We start from the raw sequence: 17,207 nt of genomic DNA, 5'->3' as shown, positions 1-17,207 counted from the left end.
GTCTTATCTTCATTCACCTGCAGACTTGAGACCTGTCCTGCCGCCGCCACCGAACTCCCGCCCATTGTCCATCTTCAACCATCTGCAGACGTGGGGCCTCTCTGCCACCGCCGCACACTTCATCCTCCGCTGACATGGGACCTCTCCTGAACCATGTTAAGTTTTTTTAATACATCGATTCTAAGACGCACCTCGATTTAAGACATGTGGAAATCGAAAAAAAAGGTGCGTCTTAGAATTGAGGAAATAGGGTACTTCTCAGACAACGTTTTTCCCAGAGTCAAAAAACTCCAAGCACCAAGACGGACAAGAAGATCACAGAGGAGGAAACGAAGGGACAGGGAAAAGAAAGAAACTCTGAATGCAGAGATTAACAATGTCATAAAAATGTCAGGAGTTGAAGTTACATACAGTCAACTCTCGTTACTTAATAAAGGCTTACATTTTGCGCCTCAGATGGACTTTCATTTGTTCAATACCAATATTGATTTGCAGAAATTTACCAGAAAACTGGCACTGAAGAAATTTTCTCCAAAAAGGACCAAGATGAAGAGAACCCAACTACAATATCTCATAATGTTCAAATTAGTTCTATTGATATTATGAGGCAACTGTCTAGATTCAAAGATAATTGTGCGTTGCAAGATATGGAAAATCTCTTGGATGAACAAATTTTTGCCGATGATCTTGAAATTGATGGATCTTCTTCATCCTTTTTTGAGCATGTTTTTTCTGGGTTCAAAAAGAGGTCCTTGTTTGGTCCAAATTTCTCAAAAAAGCCTCATCTCCTTACCTTCGAGAGACTGGTGGAGAGGGATCTTCTATTATTGTCACAAGGTATTTCTTTTAACACTTTTCAGACGTCTAATTTAACAGGATAGAAGAAGAGGGAACTCAGTGATTTACAAAAAAGTAAATCTTTAATGATCAAAAACGCCGACAAATGCGGAGCCATCGTCATTCAGTCTTCCAGTGCATTTAAAACGGAAGCGTTGTGTCAACTTAATAATGTTTCATCCTATTCAAAATTAAAAGCTGAGTCGACGCAGCAATTTCTCAAAGAATTGAGAGACCTTCTGGAATTAGAACAATTATTACATGTCCTGGATAAAACTGAATTTGACTTTCTGCTCAATACCAATCCTATTGTACCAATATTTCACCATCTCCCAAAGATCCATAAATCGCTGGAGAACCCTCCGGGTCGGCCCATCGTCTCCAACATTGGAGCTTTGGGAGATGGTGTATCTCGGTACGTAGATTAGTTCCCCCAACCTTTGGTACGAATTTTACCGTCATACATTAGAGATACCGCAGACCGAATCAAGGCATTACATAAGCTTCATTGGTCAAAAAAGTTATTCTGGGTAACTATGGATGTCACGTCTCTTTATACCATAATTAACCATGATCAGGGGTTGGCTGCTGTCCAATATTTTCTTCACAATTCTGAAATTTCACGGGCACAACAAACTTTTCTATTAGATTCTAATATTTTTTTTATTAACTCACAATTATTTTATTTTTGATACACATTTCTTTCTTCAATCACGAGGCACAGTGATGGGGATTTCATTTGCCCCATCCTATGCAAATGTATTCATGGGATTTTGGGAGAGCACTCACATTTATGGGGGTAACAATTCTTTTCGCAGTCATATTGTATTCTATAAAAGATACATAGATGACTTTATTTTTTATATGGGATGGGGATTTAGGGGCCTATGCAGAGAGCAGCGCTGTAAATAATTGGCGAGGGTAATAAAATGTACCTGAAATGGCGAGTTTTTTTCTCTATATGCAGAAAGGTGCGAAATCTGCAATTTATATCATGAATGCGTGTGGCGAGTTTAAAAGGGAGAGATGCGCGCTGCTGAAATGTGTTAGAAAAAAAATCGCGTTTTTTTTTTTCCCCTATGGCCGCCGAGCTCCAGCTTCTTGCCAACTTTTTTTGGCGGAGCTAATTGTAGAATATCGCGCCATTTTATTGGCGCGAACAGCCGCTAGATGGCGATCGTGCCTTTCTGAATACGGACCTTTTTAAAACTGGTGAGATTTAGGTTCTCGCCACCAGCGCGGCGAGATTTACAAATAAAAAAAAATGGCGCTTTTTTCTTAACTCGCCATTACCTGCTTTTCTATAGGCAAATTTCGCTAAAAAATGGCGATATTTACGTTTGCGCTGCTCTCTGCATAGGCCCCTTAATCATTTTGGATAATTTCATTAAATCACTTAATACTAACAATTTCAATCTTAAATTCACTCACGAGTGATTTAGATTTACATTTATTCATAGATCTTTCACTCAATATTCAAACTGATGTGTTAAGAAAAGCTAATTCGCGAAACACGTATTTAAGGGCAGACAGCAGTCACCGTAACTCCGTAATCGAGGGAATACCAAAAGGACAATTCTTTAGATTGAGGAGACTATCCTCTAATGATGAAGCATTCATATGTCAATCTCATGACCTAATGAAAAGATTGGCAGAAAGAGGATATAAAAATTCCATTATCCAGGTGGCCTTTGACCAGGCCTTGCGGTCAAATCGTGATTAGTCGATATCAAAATGCGGGGGGAAAACATATTGAAAAACAGTAATTGACCCCTCTTTTCATTACTCAATTTAGCAATCAAGCTCAACAAATTAAAGATATTATTAATCAGCATTGGGGAGTTCTCGGTTTACTGTAGATCCAGAGCTCCGTCCATTCTTTAAGACGGGTCCGAAATGTGTTTAAAAAGGCAAAAACACTGACAACCTACTGTACTTCAAGATTATTTAATTCAAAACCAACGGTATCTATGAGTTTAAAACCCACAAAAGGTGTTTTCAAGTGTGGTTCTTGTAAAATGTGTCAGTACGCCCTCCCCACCAAGACATTGAAGGTAAGGAAAATGAAGAACCCTTATATTATCAAAACCTTTATGAATTGCAAAACACAATTCGTAGTGTGTTATATCTGGTGCGCTTGCACCAAGGGGTATGTTGGAAGTACAATTAGACCTTTAAAACAACGCATCTTAGAGCATGTCCGATTAAGGATGATGGCATAAAACATCCTGTATCCAGACCTTTTTTACAATGTCCGCAGTGAGGACTCAAGAACTTTCTCTTTATGGCAATTGAACATGTTAAACTGTCCACTCGTGGGGGCGACAGATTAAATCTATTGAACAGAAGTGAGATGTTCTGGATGTTCTCCTTGGACACACTCAGTCCCTCTTCTGGGATCAACGTTCACTGGGAACTGCAACATTTCTGCATTAATATAATTTATATGTTCTTTATCTATTATCGTTTTGTTTTTTAAGTATTCTTTAAGTATTCATTTTATTGTGCAATTATTTGAAATATGGTTAGATTTATCATGTATTTATTATATGTAGAAGTTCAAATTTGGAGTTTTCCAGTTGAGTAGGTTCTTTACGATTCCTTATATTATTTATAGATCAGATAGATTTCCTTGTGAGATGTATAAGGATGTTGTCACTTCTTATGTGTACCCGTTTTTGACTCTATAGAGTAGTTAATGTTAGTGGTCACTCAGTAGAATTGTACTCCATGGTATTGTCATTAGACTGATGGCTATATTTGTGATGGCTCATGAGCGCCACCTTCTGTCCTATATTGGATCTCTTTAGAAGCATTCATCGGTGCAACATAGTAACAACATTGAAATTGACTGTAAAACAGTCATCTTGGTCACTATCTGTCCCATACTGGCTGTCTTGGAAAGTTCATGCCAGTGCAATATAGGGACATATACTGTAAGTGACTTCAATACAATGACCTTGATATAATGGTTATTGTAGATATTAAAGATACATTTGCCTTTGAACAATGCTTGTTAACTAAATGTGCTTTGATCTATGCGGAAGCTATTTTCAATTAATTTCATTATCAATAGCTGTTTGTGCCTCCTAAGATATTGCATGTTTTAGTGTACAACCAGATCATTGCAGACACAATATTAGTGGTTTATTTCTGTTATATTCGTATCAGGATTTACATCTCAGACAGGTGTTGTTGTTTTTATGTTTATTTAATAATAATTGTTTGTTCTTGTATAGCGCTGCTAGTTTTACGTAGTGCTTTACAGAGACATTTTGCAGGCACAGGTCCCTGCCCCGTGGAGCTTACAATCTATTTTTTGGTGCCTGAGGCACAGGGAGATGAAGTGACTTGCCCAAGGTCACAAGGAGCTGACACCGGGAATTGAACCAGATTCCCCAGATTCACACTCAGTGCCAGTCAGTGTCTTTACTCACTGTGCCATTAATTGTTTATTTTTGTTTAATATTCAGTAATGTGTTTTTGACAAGAACGGTCCCACATCCAATCATTTTATTTGGTTACATATTCACGGCTCCCCTGTCCCACCTGTGATTACAAGTAGAGGAAGATACACATACAACATACAGAACACCTACAAGCTCAAATTGAACCCCCAAAATAACCACAACATATATATATAAGCATATAAGTTTCACAGAGGAGTGCTACTGAGCATGGCAATTTATATTTAAAACCAGAGACATAACATAAAACACAGACAAAGCTCAGTGCACATCCAGAAAAACTTATATACGGTACAGTGCCTAAATATACATGTATAAATAACTAATAAATAAAATGGTCTTTTAGTTTAACATTTTGGCCAAATTGTTGTAAGCCCTTGAGCCAAACTTCACGGCAGACCACGTTCAAGGGTCCCTACACTAATATAAATTCTTAATAACCTGTGCATTGCCAGGAAGAATGATTTATAATAAATCTGTCAAAATGAGTTGCAAAAGTTCTAAGTCTGATTGAAGCTTTTATTAACCTGTACATTACCAGGAAAAGCACTCTGTAATAGATTTGTCACAATCACACTGCATGCAGGCAAGTTCCCCTGATAGTTGGAGATGCCATGGAGTGAGCTTTTAACCATTTAAATGTGGGAGGGAGTGAGCTTCAATTGGATAGGAGGTTGCCACCCTCCAAAACAGCCAAGACTAGCTGCACAAGAATTATAAAACATACAGAACACCTACAAGCTCAAATTGAACCCCCAAAATACCCACAACATATATATATAAGCATATAAGTTTCACAGAGGAGTGCTACTGAGCATGGCAATTTATATTAAAACCAGAGACATAACATAAAACACAGACAAAGCTCAGTGCACATCCAGAAAAACTTATATACGGTACAGTGCCTAAATATACATGTATAAATAACTAATAAATAAAATGGTCTTTTAGTTTAACATTTTGGCCAAATTGTTGTAAGCCCTTGAGCCAAACTTCACGGCAGACCACGTTCAAGGGTCCCTACACTAATATAAATTCTTAATAACCTGTGCATTGCCAGGAAGAATGATTTATAATAAATCTGTCAATATGAGTTGCAAAAGTTCTAAGTCTGATTGAAGCTTTTATTAACCTGTACATTACCAGGAAAAGCACTCTGTAATAGATTTGTCACAATCACACTGCATGCAGGCAAGTTCCCCTGATAGTTGGAGATGCCATGGAGTGAGCTTTTAACCATTTAAATGTGGGAGGGAGTGAGCTTCAATTGGATAGGAGGTTGCCACCCTCCAAAACAGCCAAGACTAGCTGCACAAGAATTATAAAACATACAGAACACCTACAAGCTCAAATTGAACCCCCAAAATACCCACAACATATATATAAGCATATAAGTTTCACAGAGGAGTGCTACTGAGCATGGCAATTTATATTTAAAACCAGAGACATAACATAAAACACAGACAAAGCTCAGTGCACATCCAGAAAAACTTATATACGGTACAGTGCCTAAATATACATGTATAAATAACTAATAAATAAAATGGTCTTTTAGTTTAACATTTTGGCCAAATTGTTGTAAGCCCTTGAGCCAAACTTCACGGCAGACCACGTTCAAGGGTCCCTACACTAATATAAATTCTTAATAACCTGTGCATTGCCAGGAAGAATGATTTATAATAAATCTGTCAATATGAGTTGCAAAAGTTCTAAGTCTGATTGAAGCTTTTATTAACCTGTACATTACCAGGAAAAGCACTCTGTAATAGATTTGTCACAATCACACTGCATGCAGGCAAGTTCCCCTGATAGTTGGAGATGCCATGGAGTGAGCTTTTAACCATTTAAATGTGGGAGGGAGTGAGCTTCAATTGGATAGGAGGTTGCCACCCTCCAAAACAGCCAAGACTAGCTGCACAAGAATTATAAAACATACAGAACACCTACAAGCTCAAATTGAACCCCCAAAATACCCACAACATATATATATAAGCATATAAGTTTCACAGAGGAGTGCTACTGAGCATGGCAATTTATATTTAAAACCAGAGACATAACATAAAACACAGACAAAGCTCAGTGCACATCCAGAAAAACTTATATACGGTACAGTGCCTAAATATACATGTATAAATAACTAATAAATAAAATGGTCTTTTAGTTTAACATTTTGGCCAAATTGTTGTAAGCCCTTGAGCCAAACTTCACGGCAGACCACGTTCAAGGGTCCCTACACTAATATAAATTCTTAATAACCTGTGCATTGCCAGGAAGAATGATTTATAATAAATCTGTCAAAATGAGTTGCAAAAGTACTAAGTCTGATTGAAGCTTTTATTAACCTGTACATTACCAGGAAAAGCACTCTGTAATAGATTTGTCACAATCACACTGCATGCAGGCAAGTTCCCCTGATAGTTGGAGATGCCATGGAGTGAGCTTTTAACCATTTAAATGTGGGAGGGAGTGAGCTTCAATTGGATAGGAGGTTGCCACCCTCCAAAACAGCCAAGACTAGCTGCACAAGAATTATAAAACATACAGAACACCTACAAGCTCAAATTGAACCCCCAAATTACCCACAACATATATATAAGCATATACGTTTCACAGAGGAGTGCTACTGAGCATGGCAATTTATATTTAAAACCAGAGACATAACATAAAACACAGACAAAACTCAGTGCACATCCAGAAAAACTTATATACGGTACAGTGCCTAAATATACATGTATAAATAACTAATAAATAAAATGGTCTTTTAGTTTAACATTTTGGCCAAATTGTTGTAAGCCCTTGAGCCAAACTTCACGGCAGACCACGTTCAAAAAAAAAAAAAAAAAAGAAGATACACATACCTCAGGTGTGGGGCAGTTTGGTTATCTGTCTGTTCATTGGTCACGGGTCCGGGGCACTGCGGGTATTTAGGATCAGTGTTTTTAATGTGAGTTTACTCTGATAAAGTGCAGGCACCTGCAGGAAACCTGTAAGAGGACCTCCCCTCGCTGCTTTTTTATGTGCCACTAAAATTCGTTTTGTACTAGCATATAGCAGTCAGGTCACATGTTCCCCTTCCAAGCAGATGCACGATGCACCGTCTCACTATTGCAACTTTCTATTTTAATTGTAAGTTATACGTTTGTGTGTTTTTATTACAACTATCTGCCATTCTCTTCCGGTGCGCTGTGTCTCTTTTCTTGTAAATATAAGAAGGCCACAAACATATTTTGGAGCCCCCATAGGAACAATCGCTTCAGTGTGCGCAGTTTCAACTGTCGAAGGGCAGGAGTCATCTATTTGATTACACGTGTGATAAAAAAATATGTTGGGAGGACATTAAAAAAAAATTAAAAAGTGAGGATATTAGAACACATCGGAGATTTAGTACTTGTTCATTATACCCCAATGTCTAACCATGACCATGATTTTTATAAAGGAGATAAAGATTGTTTAACATTTTGTGGAATTGACCTTTCCCTCGGGCATATAGCACATGTTTCCCCAAGAGGGGCAACCACAAAGATTCCCGTGTAGTTGCCCTCATTCAGTGAGTGTGCAAAAGGTATGTGGGGGGAGCTCAATGCTCTCCGAGTGTATTACTCAGGTTACCAACAAATGGTAGTGACACTCCCAATGTACTCAAAGGAAAAACCAATCAAATGTTAGTTAACAATTATACAAAGATGTGAGATATATATCTATATATATATATAGTGTGTATAAAATCCTCTGTGGTGAGTGTAGGGTCACGGTACATGCAGTACATCCATATATATAGGGATACAGCCATCTACTGGAAGAAGTGTGTAAGAAGTAGTGTTTATGATATTTTCTAACTAGTGGTATATGTATCCATTGGTATTTATTATTTGAACTGTATCAACACGTGTGTACAATGCACACATAGAGTTCTTATAATAAATGGTACATAATACAAACCAATCAATTGTGAGTTGCTGTTTAGTTAAACATACAGTAAACCTACGTCTGTATATGGGGTTAAATACCCCTAAACTGCTATAAACACTTGAAAGATAGTTGTGGTTGTAAGTGTAGCCATGGCTGGTCCAGACTATACTTTCTGCCTCTTGTCACTTAAGTCCTAGTAGCTACAGGCAGTGTCAGGCTATCCTGTGGGTTTACCCCCCTCATGCAACCTCCTTGAGTGGCAGGAGTGGAGATGAGGCGTGGTCTGTGAGTTACCCAATCTGGGTGCAGCCCAGGTCCCCTCCCCTTCTGCACTAAGGAGGAAGCAATCCAAATTATAGTGAGTCCAGCTCTCCCCCTCATGGGGTAAAGAAGTGGAGCAGAGTCTCTCCCGGCTGAGAGAGACAGGCCTTCAGCCCCTCCTTGGGTTGATTAACCCCCCCAAATCTGAATAGAACACAAGGGCTCAAGACTGCTAGAAGGCCGGTACCATCCAGAGGTCTGGGACCCATCCTAAAAGATGATGCATGCACTGTAATATCTACTGCAGTGGCTGCCTCAATAAAGAATCCTTTTTATATACCTCTGCCTAAGTTACAGTCTATAGGGTAGAGCAGTGATTCCCAACCAGGGTTCCGTGAAGCAGTCTCAGGGGTTCCTCCTACAGACCACAGACCCCCCGGGGGTTGGTTTTTTGGTATGTATTTTGTAGGGTTGATTGAGTGAGAGTGTGGTAATTGACAGAAGGTAGGGGCAAGTAAGAAGGGAGGGGGCGGGAATGAGTGAGGAAAAGAGGGGGGAGAGTTAGTGAGATGGATGGGAGAGAAATACATGGTTAGAGGGTGGGAAATAGAGGTGGCTCGTGAGGTGTGAAATGTTGTGACTAACCCCTGTCGAACCTAATATGTGTCAGCCAGATAGGGGTTCCCCGACATTTTTCGAAATACTTAAATGGTTCCTCCAAACAAAAAAGGTTGGGAATCACTGGGGTAGAGGTATGATTGAGAACTGTCATGGTGGGGAGTGTCTCCAGGAACCCTGCTGTGACCGGAGGCGCAGGCACCATGGGAAGAGCCTGAAGATCACCAAAAGCCTGTCCTGTTTCCCCTTACCATCGCGGACACTCATCTCTCCTGGACCCTCACAGGTATTTAGGACCATGACACCTGTAGCAATAGCAAGATCTCCCAGAGGGGGGGTGCGGGGGAGAGGGGGGAAGCAGCGCTACATACGTTACAGTACAAGATAGAAGTAGGTGTCTCTTATAACCAAACTATATGTATGATGGTTCAAATAGACATATAGTGGTATTGCCAGTACTCAACAAGCAGGCAAAAAATTAGCAATGACCACTTATAGTGCTTAGTTAGCAAAGTCCTACTATAGATATGCAAGCACATACTGTAGATGTAATGCACTATGCAGATAAACGGAACCTGTAAATATTCTTATCAATCTAATCAGCTGCTGCAGTTCCCAAAATTAGAATGGAGGTATTGGCAGAGTAACTAGGAACATTTCTAGTAGGATCTAGGATGGATACAAGTGTTCAAAGTAGTAAACGGTAGTTTACAGCATTATTAAAGAGAGACATTTAATGAATCTTTTGGTAGGCATTAAAGTCTTAACAAAGGATTTGTATATAGTCCTTTTATACGATTTTAAATCATTGTGAGTCTGGCACTTATATTTGTGTTTTTATTGTTATAAATGAGACATCCGGATTCTATTTGTGGCATTAAAAAAATCCAAATGGAACATGCGCAGACAGCACCGGAAGAAGACCATCCTCTTTGGCGTAATACGCGCTGGGCGTCCATGTGCAATGGGCGGAATCTCGCTGCTGGAGAGGAACCCGTATCAGCGGAAGCCATACTGTGCTATACAGCTCCGGCTATTCATCCATTTACTAGTTCAGATTAGGGACATTATTTGCTACCACCACTATACAGGGATTTCTGCCTATTATGTTTATTTTGATGATGTAATTTACCCAGCGAGCCCGTTGTTTTGTTCTGTGGGTATCGGTCTGTGTTATTATTCACTTTGTTTTTTGGGGGATGGTGGTAGCACTAATGCATTTACAGGGGCTTTTAGTGTAGGGTTATTTTTCTAACTTTTAAAGATAATGTTTGGCTTCACTATGCTGATTATTCTCATAAAGATATAGATATTATCTGTGATCATGGGTGAAAGAGTAAGCCGTCCAGCAAAAACTTCTGTAAATATAATATTTCTGATTATACTGGCTAATCTAACACAGTGCGAGTGATAACTCATGTAATCACCCCCAGTATTTATATATAGTAATCACAAAAAGTATTTATATATGGTAATCACCCCCAGTATTTATATATAGTAATCACCCCCAGTATTTATATATAGTAATCACCCCCAGTATTTATATATGGCAGCCTGGCAGACAATATGAGGATATTGTTCTAGTTTTAGTAATTTAATCTATACGAAGTGAATATCAACATATGCTCTATACTCACGTGACCGCTAACATGCACCTTACTGCGCTTTCCTATATACTAGAACTGTATGTTATGTCGGTGCCGATCAGACGTTATAGATGGTACTTTTCAGCAGACAGTAAGCTGAGCAGAACCAGTCTTCTATCTGACAGGTGACTGGATCTTATACTCAGATCTGTACATTTCTCAGTACTATAATAAGTAATATATCTCCACACCTGTATACATTTCTCAGTACTATAGGAAGTAACATATCTCCACACCTGTATACATTTCTCAGTACTATAGGAAGTAATATATCTCCACACCTGTATACATTTCTCAGTACTATAGGAAGTAATATATCTCCCCACCTGTATACATTTCTCAGTACTATAGGAAGTAATATATCTCCCCACCTGTATACATTTCTCAGTACTATAGGAAGTAATATATCTCCCCACCTGTATACATTTCTCAGTACTATAGGAAGTAATATATCTCCACACCTGTATACATTTCTCAGTACTATAGGAAGTAATACTGTATATCTCCACACCTGTATACATTTCTCAGTACTATAGGAAGTAATATATCTCCACACCTGTATACATTTCTCAGTACTATAGGAAGTAATATATCTCCACACCTGTATACATTTCTCAGTACTATAGGAAGTAATATATCTCCACACCTGTATACATTTCTCAGTACTATAGGAAGTAATACTGTATATCTCCACACCACTATACATTTCTCAGTACTATAGGAAGTAATATATCTCCACACCTGTATACATTTCTCAGTACTATAGGAAGTAATATGTCTCCACACCTGTATAAATTTCTCAGTACTATAATAAGTAATATATCTCCACACCTGTATACATTTCTCAGTACTATAGGAAGTAATACTGTATATCTCCACACCTGTATACATTTCTCAGTACTGTAGGAAGTAATATATCTCCACACCTGTATACATTTCTCAGTACTATAGGAAGTAATATATCTCCACACCTGTATACATTTCTCAGTCCTATAGGAAGTAATACTGTATATCTCCACACCTGTATAAATTTCTCAGTACTATAGGAAGTAATATATCTCCACACCTGTATATATTTCTCAGTACTATAGGAAGTAATATGTCTCCACACCTGTATACATTTCTCAGTACTATAGGAAGTAATATGTCTCCACGCCTGTATACATTACTCAGTACTATAGGAAGTAATATATCTCCACACCTGTATACATTTCTCAGTACTATAGGAAGTATTATATATCCACACCTGTATACATTTCTCAGTACTATAGGAAGTAATATATCTCCACACCTGTATACATTTCTCAGTACTATAGGAAGTTATATATCTCCACACCTGTATACAATTCTCAGTACTATAGGAAGTAATATATCTCCACACCTGTATACATTTCTCAGTACTATAGGAAGTAATATATCTCCACACCTGTATACATTTCTCAGTACTATAGGAAGTAATACTGTATATCTCCACACCACTATACATTTCTCAGTACTATAGGAAGTAATATATCTCCACACCTGTATACATTTCTCAGTACTATAGGAAGTAATATGTCTCCACACCTGTATACATTTCTCAGTACTATAATAAGTAATATATCTCCACACCTGTATACATTTCTCAGTACTATAGGAAGTAATACTGTATATCTCCACACCTGTATACATTTCTCAGTACTATAGGAAGTAATATATCTCCACACCTGTATACATTTCTCAGTACTATAGGAAGTAATATATCTCCACACCTGTATACATTTCTCAGTCCTATAGGAAGTAATACTGTATATCTCCACACATGTATAAATTTCTCAGTACTATAGGAAGTAATATATCTCCACACCTGTATATATTTCTCAGTACTATAGGAAGTAATATGTCTCCACACCTGTATACATTTCTCAGTACTATAGGAAGTAATATGTCTCCACACCTGTATACATTACTCAGTACTATAGGAAGTAATATATCTCCACACCTGTATACATTTCTCAGTACTATAGGAAGTATTATATATCCACACCTGTATACATTTCTCAGTACTATAGGAAGTAATATATCTCCACACCTGTATACATTTCTCAGTACTATAGGAAGTAATATATCTCCACACCTGTATACATTTCTCAGTACTATAGGAAGTAATATATCTCCACACCTGTATACATTTCTCAGTACTATAGGAAGTAATATATCTCCACACCTGTATACATTTCTCAGTACTATAGGAAGTAATATATCTCCACACCTGTATACATTTCTCAGTACTATAGGAAGTTATATATCTCCACACCTGTATACATTTCTCAGTACTATAGGAAGTAATATATCTCCACACCTGTATACATTTCTCAGTACTATAGGAAGTAATATATCTCCACACCTGTATACATTTCTCAGTACTATAGTAAGTAATATATCTCCACACCTGTATACATTTCTCAGTACTATAGGAAGTAATATATCTTCACACCTGTATACATTTCTCAGTACTATAGGAAGTAATATATCTCCACACCTGTATACATTTCTCAGTACTATAGGAAGTAATATATCTCCACACCTGTATACATTTCTCAGTACTATAGGAAGTAATATATCTCCACACCTGTATACATTTCTCAGTACTATAGGAAGTAATATATCTCCACACCTGTATACATTTCTCAGTACTATAGGAAGTAATATATCTCCACACCTGTATACATTTCTCAGTACTATAGGAAGTAATATATCTCCACACCTGTATACATTTCTCAGTACTATAGGAAGTAATATATCTCCACACCTGTATACATTTCTCAGTACTATAGGAAGTAATATATCTCCACACCTGTATACATTTCTCAGTACTATAGGAAGTAATATGTCTCCACACCTGTATACATTTCTCAGTACTATAGTAAGTAATATATCTCCACACCTGTATACATTTCTCAGTACTATAGGAAGTAATATATCTCCACACCTGTATACATTTCTCAGTACTATAGGAAGTAATATATCTCCACACCTGTATACATTTCTCAGTACTATAGGAAGTAATATATCTCCACACCTGTATACATTTCTCAGTACTATAGGAAGTAATATATCTCCACACCTGTATACATTTCTCAGTACTATAGGAAGTAATATATCTCCACACCTGTATACATTTCTCAGTACTATAGGAAGTAATATATCTCCACACCTGTATACATTTCTCAGTACTATAGGAAGTAATATATCTCCACACCTGTATACATTTCTCAGTACTATAGGAAGTAATATATCTCCACACTTGGATACATTTTCTACTTTTTGTAAACCCATAAATGTGGAGTCGGAGTGAAAATGAGGAATCCTTTATTTTCTTGCTCTTTGTGTTGTTTATTAACACATTCGTTGCCAGGGCCCGGTCTCACTGGCACGGAATGGGTATAAGAGGTGATTTCAGCGTGTGAAAGTGTAGGTGAGGTGGCAGCGAGACGACTGAACCAGGTTAGAGCGGAGATTGTAAGTAACCCTCCTCTCTCTGCCAGTGAAAGGGTTAAGGAGAAAGAACAGAATTATAGTACAAAGGACTTGGGATTCCCCCATATTTAAGGTGCAAAGGTTGCTTCTTATTGTCCCTCGTCTGTCCGTCCTCACAGGCCAAATATCTTCGGCCCCACGGAAGATTTCAGCAGCGCATTGCCCGCTCTGACACAGTCACTCAGGGAGGAGCCTGGGGAAAGGGACACGCAGCGTTACTAACGGATAAATGGCCTCGCGCTGCAATAAAACGAGTACGGGAGGAACGGAGGCGTCAACCGATGGGCTCCATCCTATGGGAGTGAAAGAACTGAATCTGCCGCCATTTGTCCCACAGATCTGGAGCCATGTGGTAGTCACAGAGAAGTACAGGGGACAGCATTGCTTAGCATGCGGCATCCACACGTTTACTACTCATTTCAGGGCCCAAAGGTTCCCTATCTCCCCCTCCGTTTCTCAGCCTCCGTTTCCTTTTCATCTTTCTCTCTCCTGTCAGTTCCACTTTCTCTTCCGTGCCCATTCTTTACTTGTCCTGCACTATATCCATTACACAGCTTTCCCTCAGTAACTCCCCCTCTTCTCACTGCCTCTCTTTTTCCTGCCCTCCTCCTCTAACCCTCACATCTTCTTCTCACCTGCTCTGGACTTTATCCATTACACAGCATTCCCTCAGTAACTCCCCCTCTACTCACTGCCTCTCTTTTTCCTGCTCTCCTCCTCTAACCCTCACACCTTCTTCTCACCTGCTTTGGACTTTATCCATGACACAGCTTTCCCCTCCAGTAGCTCCCACTCATCTCTCTGCTCTGGACAGGAGGCGTGAAGCCAGAGCACAGCAAGGAGCGTCGCCCACACTGAGGCCTCAACGCTCTGGGGAGGAGGAAGAGAAAATGTTGATGGAAGGGACAGTATTATCCACACACAGTCTTAGTATTATAAGATCACCGTCCAAACAAGATGAACTCATAAATAGAAAGGGAAAATACACACACACCAACCTGATCCTGTGTCCGAGGTCTCCCACATGCCTCATACAGATGTAGCTAAGCTGTCTGTGGTGCTACTGCAACCCGCAGTCATGTGACCACTATGGTAACGGTACCGGAGGATTAAAGCTACGGGGGTCCCGTTAGGAGGCATGGACCTCCCGCAGCGTGATCACAGCTGGCTGTCTCTGGCGTCACAGTCTTTTGGTTCTTCGACCGTGGCTCCGGAGACAGAGAATCTTGCTACATCTATATGTCTTTTTAGCAAAGATGGAAACCTGTTAAAGGTGCAATCTAAGTGTTTTTTTTTTAATATAGTATTGGCCCTAAAAATGTGTTTGGGTTCTAGTTCTGTCTGCGCTTTTAATTTGGATTAGGTGTTTCACACGTTTGATTTGTTTGGATATAGAGCTATTCTTGGGGCCAATAACCTGGCATAGTCCTGTTCCCACTCCAGAAGGGGGAGGAAAGTAGGGGGCAGGCGGTGCAGTCTACTGTATTTCCATGGGAACGCCCCCCACAACGCATAGAGGCCCAGGACTATGCTATTTATTGGGTCCTGCTAAAATATATTTAACGTGATCGTGAATGTGTGAGTGACACAAGTGACCACCTAAAAGATACTGCATGCGGACCCAATATTTCATTCTCCCAGCGATATGGGACTTTTTTTGGGGTGGGGGGTAACCCCCACATTAAAGGGCTTTTCGCAAATCACTGAAATAATACATAATCCTCAGAAGAAAATAGACCCCAGATAGAGTGGGTGTAACGCCAGCCATCTTTTTGCTACTTATATTAGAAACTGACGGCACAGCCCTGGACCCGACTATGGTCAACCCCCCTCCCCCATCCATGCGCTCAACTGTTCCCTCATGGATAAAATAAAACTAACATTTAGTTATCCGAAGAATTGTAAGTACATAAGTGTATTAGCCTGCTAGTGTCTTGTTTATACAAGTGTAGCTAACTTGGAAGATGGCAGAAACTTTGACAAATAATGGATCATATAATTAAATGTAATCTTATTCATCTTGTAGAAACTGCAAAGTACATTGCAGTGACCCCAATTCCCCCCAACAATTAGACGTGCATTGCATGGATCCTCAGCTTGAAACATGTTGCAAGAAGCGTTCTTAGCCAATGCTAGTGTAGCCCCCTGTAAACAGCTCAGGCTATACCTATTTTCATTCTACTGTGGTAAGACCTGTTAAGATCAGGCGCCAGTAATCATTATGGGTTTTCCCCTTTCATAGCTCTAACCTGAATGGTAGACGCAGGCCTGGACTCTGTTGCAGGCGTGAGCAAGAGGGAGGTTCTGCTGACACCAGGAGGGGAGGAGCTAGCTCTATATTTAGCAGCCCACTCCGGCGAGTAGTGAGTTCTTCTTCGTCCTTGCTGTGTGCCATGTTCCTCTGTGATTGATGGTTCTTCAATAGAGATAGTAGCGTAAGAAGAGTTCGAGTGAGCAGTGAGACCAGTCTAGAGCGGCTGAGTAATAGGCCGTAAGCCATGAGTCCTGCGGAGCGGTCCGAGGAGTATCAGTAGGCTACGGGCTCCCCGGCGCAGCATGCCGGTCGAGAGCGAGAGGAATCAAACCGATCAGCGTCTATAAGTAGAGCTGATAGAACCATAGACTGGTGGACCAATGCCCTCACCCCGCTGCCAGGGGTGATGGGAAGAGAATTCAAGACCCACCTCGAGGCTAACCTCGGGGGTGGGCCACGGGGTATTGCCGCCCTAGCTCAGACCATCCTGTCGGCCGAGTGACTTGGAGGGAAGGGAGGAGGAGGTCGTGGGAGTTGAGCAGGTTGTACCTGTCACTGGCGATTGTATTGTGGCTGCTGGAAGCCTTATCGTTGGGATATCGTTGCCCTGTCAAATAAAGAGACTGTTTTGCACCCGTAAAGACTGTGTGTGAGTTGGAGAGTATAACCCTGGGACCTGAGGGGTGCTTCTATACC

General features: G+C 39.8%; 2 protein-coding genes across 2 annotated transcripts in view; one reads left to right on the top strand and one right to left on the bottom strand.

The window, feature by feature from the left end:
* LOC142475204 (von Willebrand factor A domain-containing protein 5A-like) overlaps positions 1-17,207 on the top strand; it is a 354,651-nt gene that overhangs the window by 224,888 nt on the left and 112,556 nt on the right. The window lies entirely within an intron of this gene.
* LOC142474995 (von Willebrand factor A domain-containing protein 5A-like) overlaps positions 14,073-17,207 on the bottom strand; it is a 65,889-nt gene continuing 62,754 nt past the window's right edge. Inside the window, exons 17-18 of the mRNA XM_075581120.1 lie at positions 15,001-15,127; positions 14,073-14,450 (exon numbers count right to left, since the gene is read on the bottom strand). Of these exons, the coding sequence (XP_075437235.1) occupies positions 14,371-14,450; positions 15,001-15,127 (207 nt within the window). The 3' untranslated portion in view covers positions 14,073-14,370. The remainder of the gene's footprint in view (positions 14,451-15,000; positions 15,128-17,207) is intronic.

Source organism: Ascaphus truei, chromosome 1 (assembly GCF_040206685.1).
Source record: "Ascaphus truei isolate aAscTru1 chromosome 1, aAscTru1.hap1, whole genome shotgun sequence".
Classification (NCBI taxonomy): domain Eukaryota; kingdom Metazoa; phylum Chordata; class Amphibia; order Anura; family Ascaphidae; genus Ascaphus; species Ascaphus truei.
Note: the sequence above shows the minus strand (reverse complement) of the source record. Positions and strands in the feature narration are given on the sequence as shown.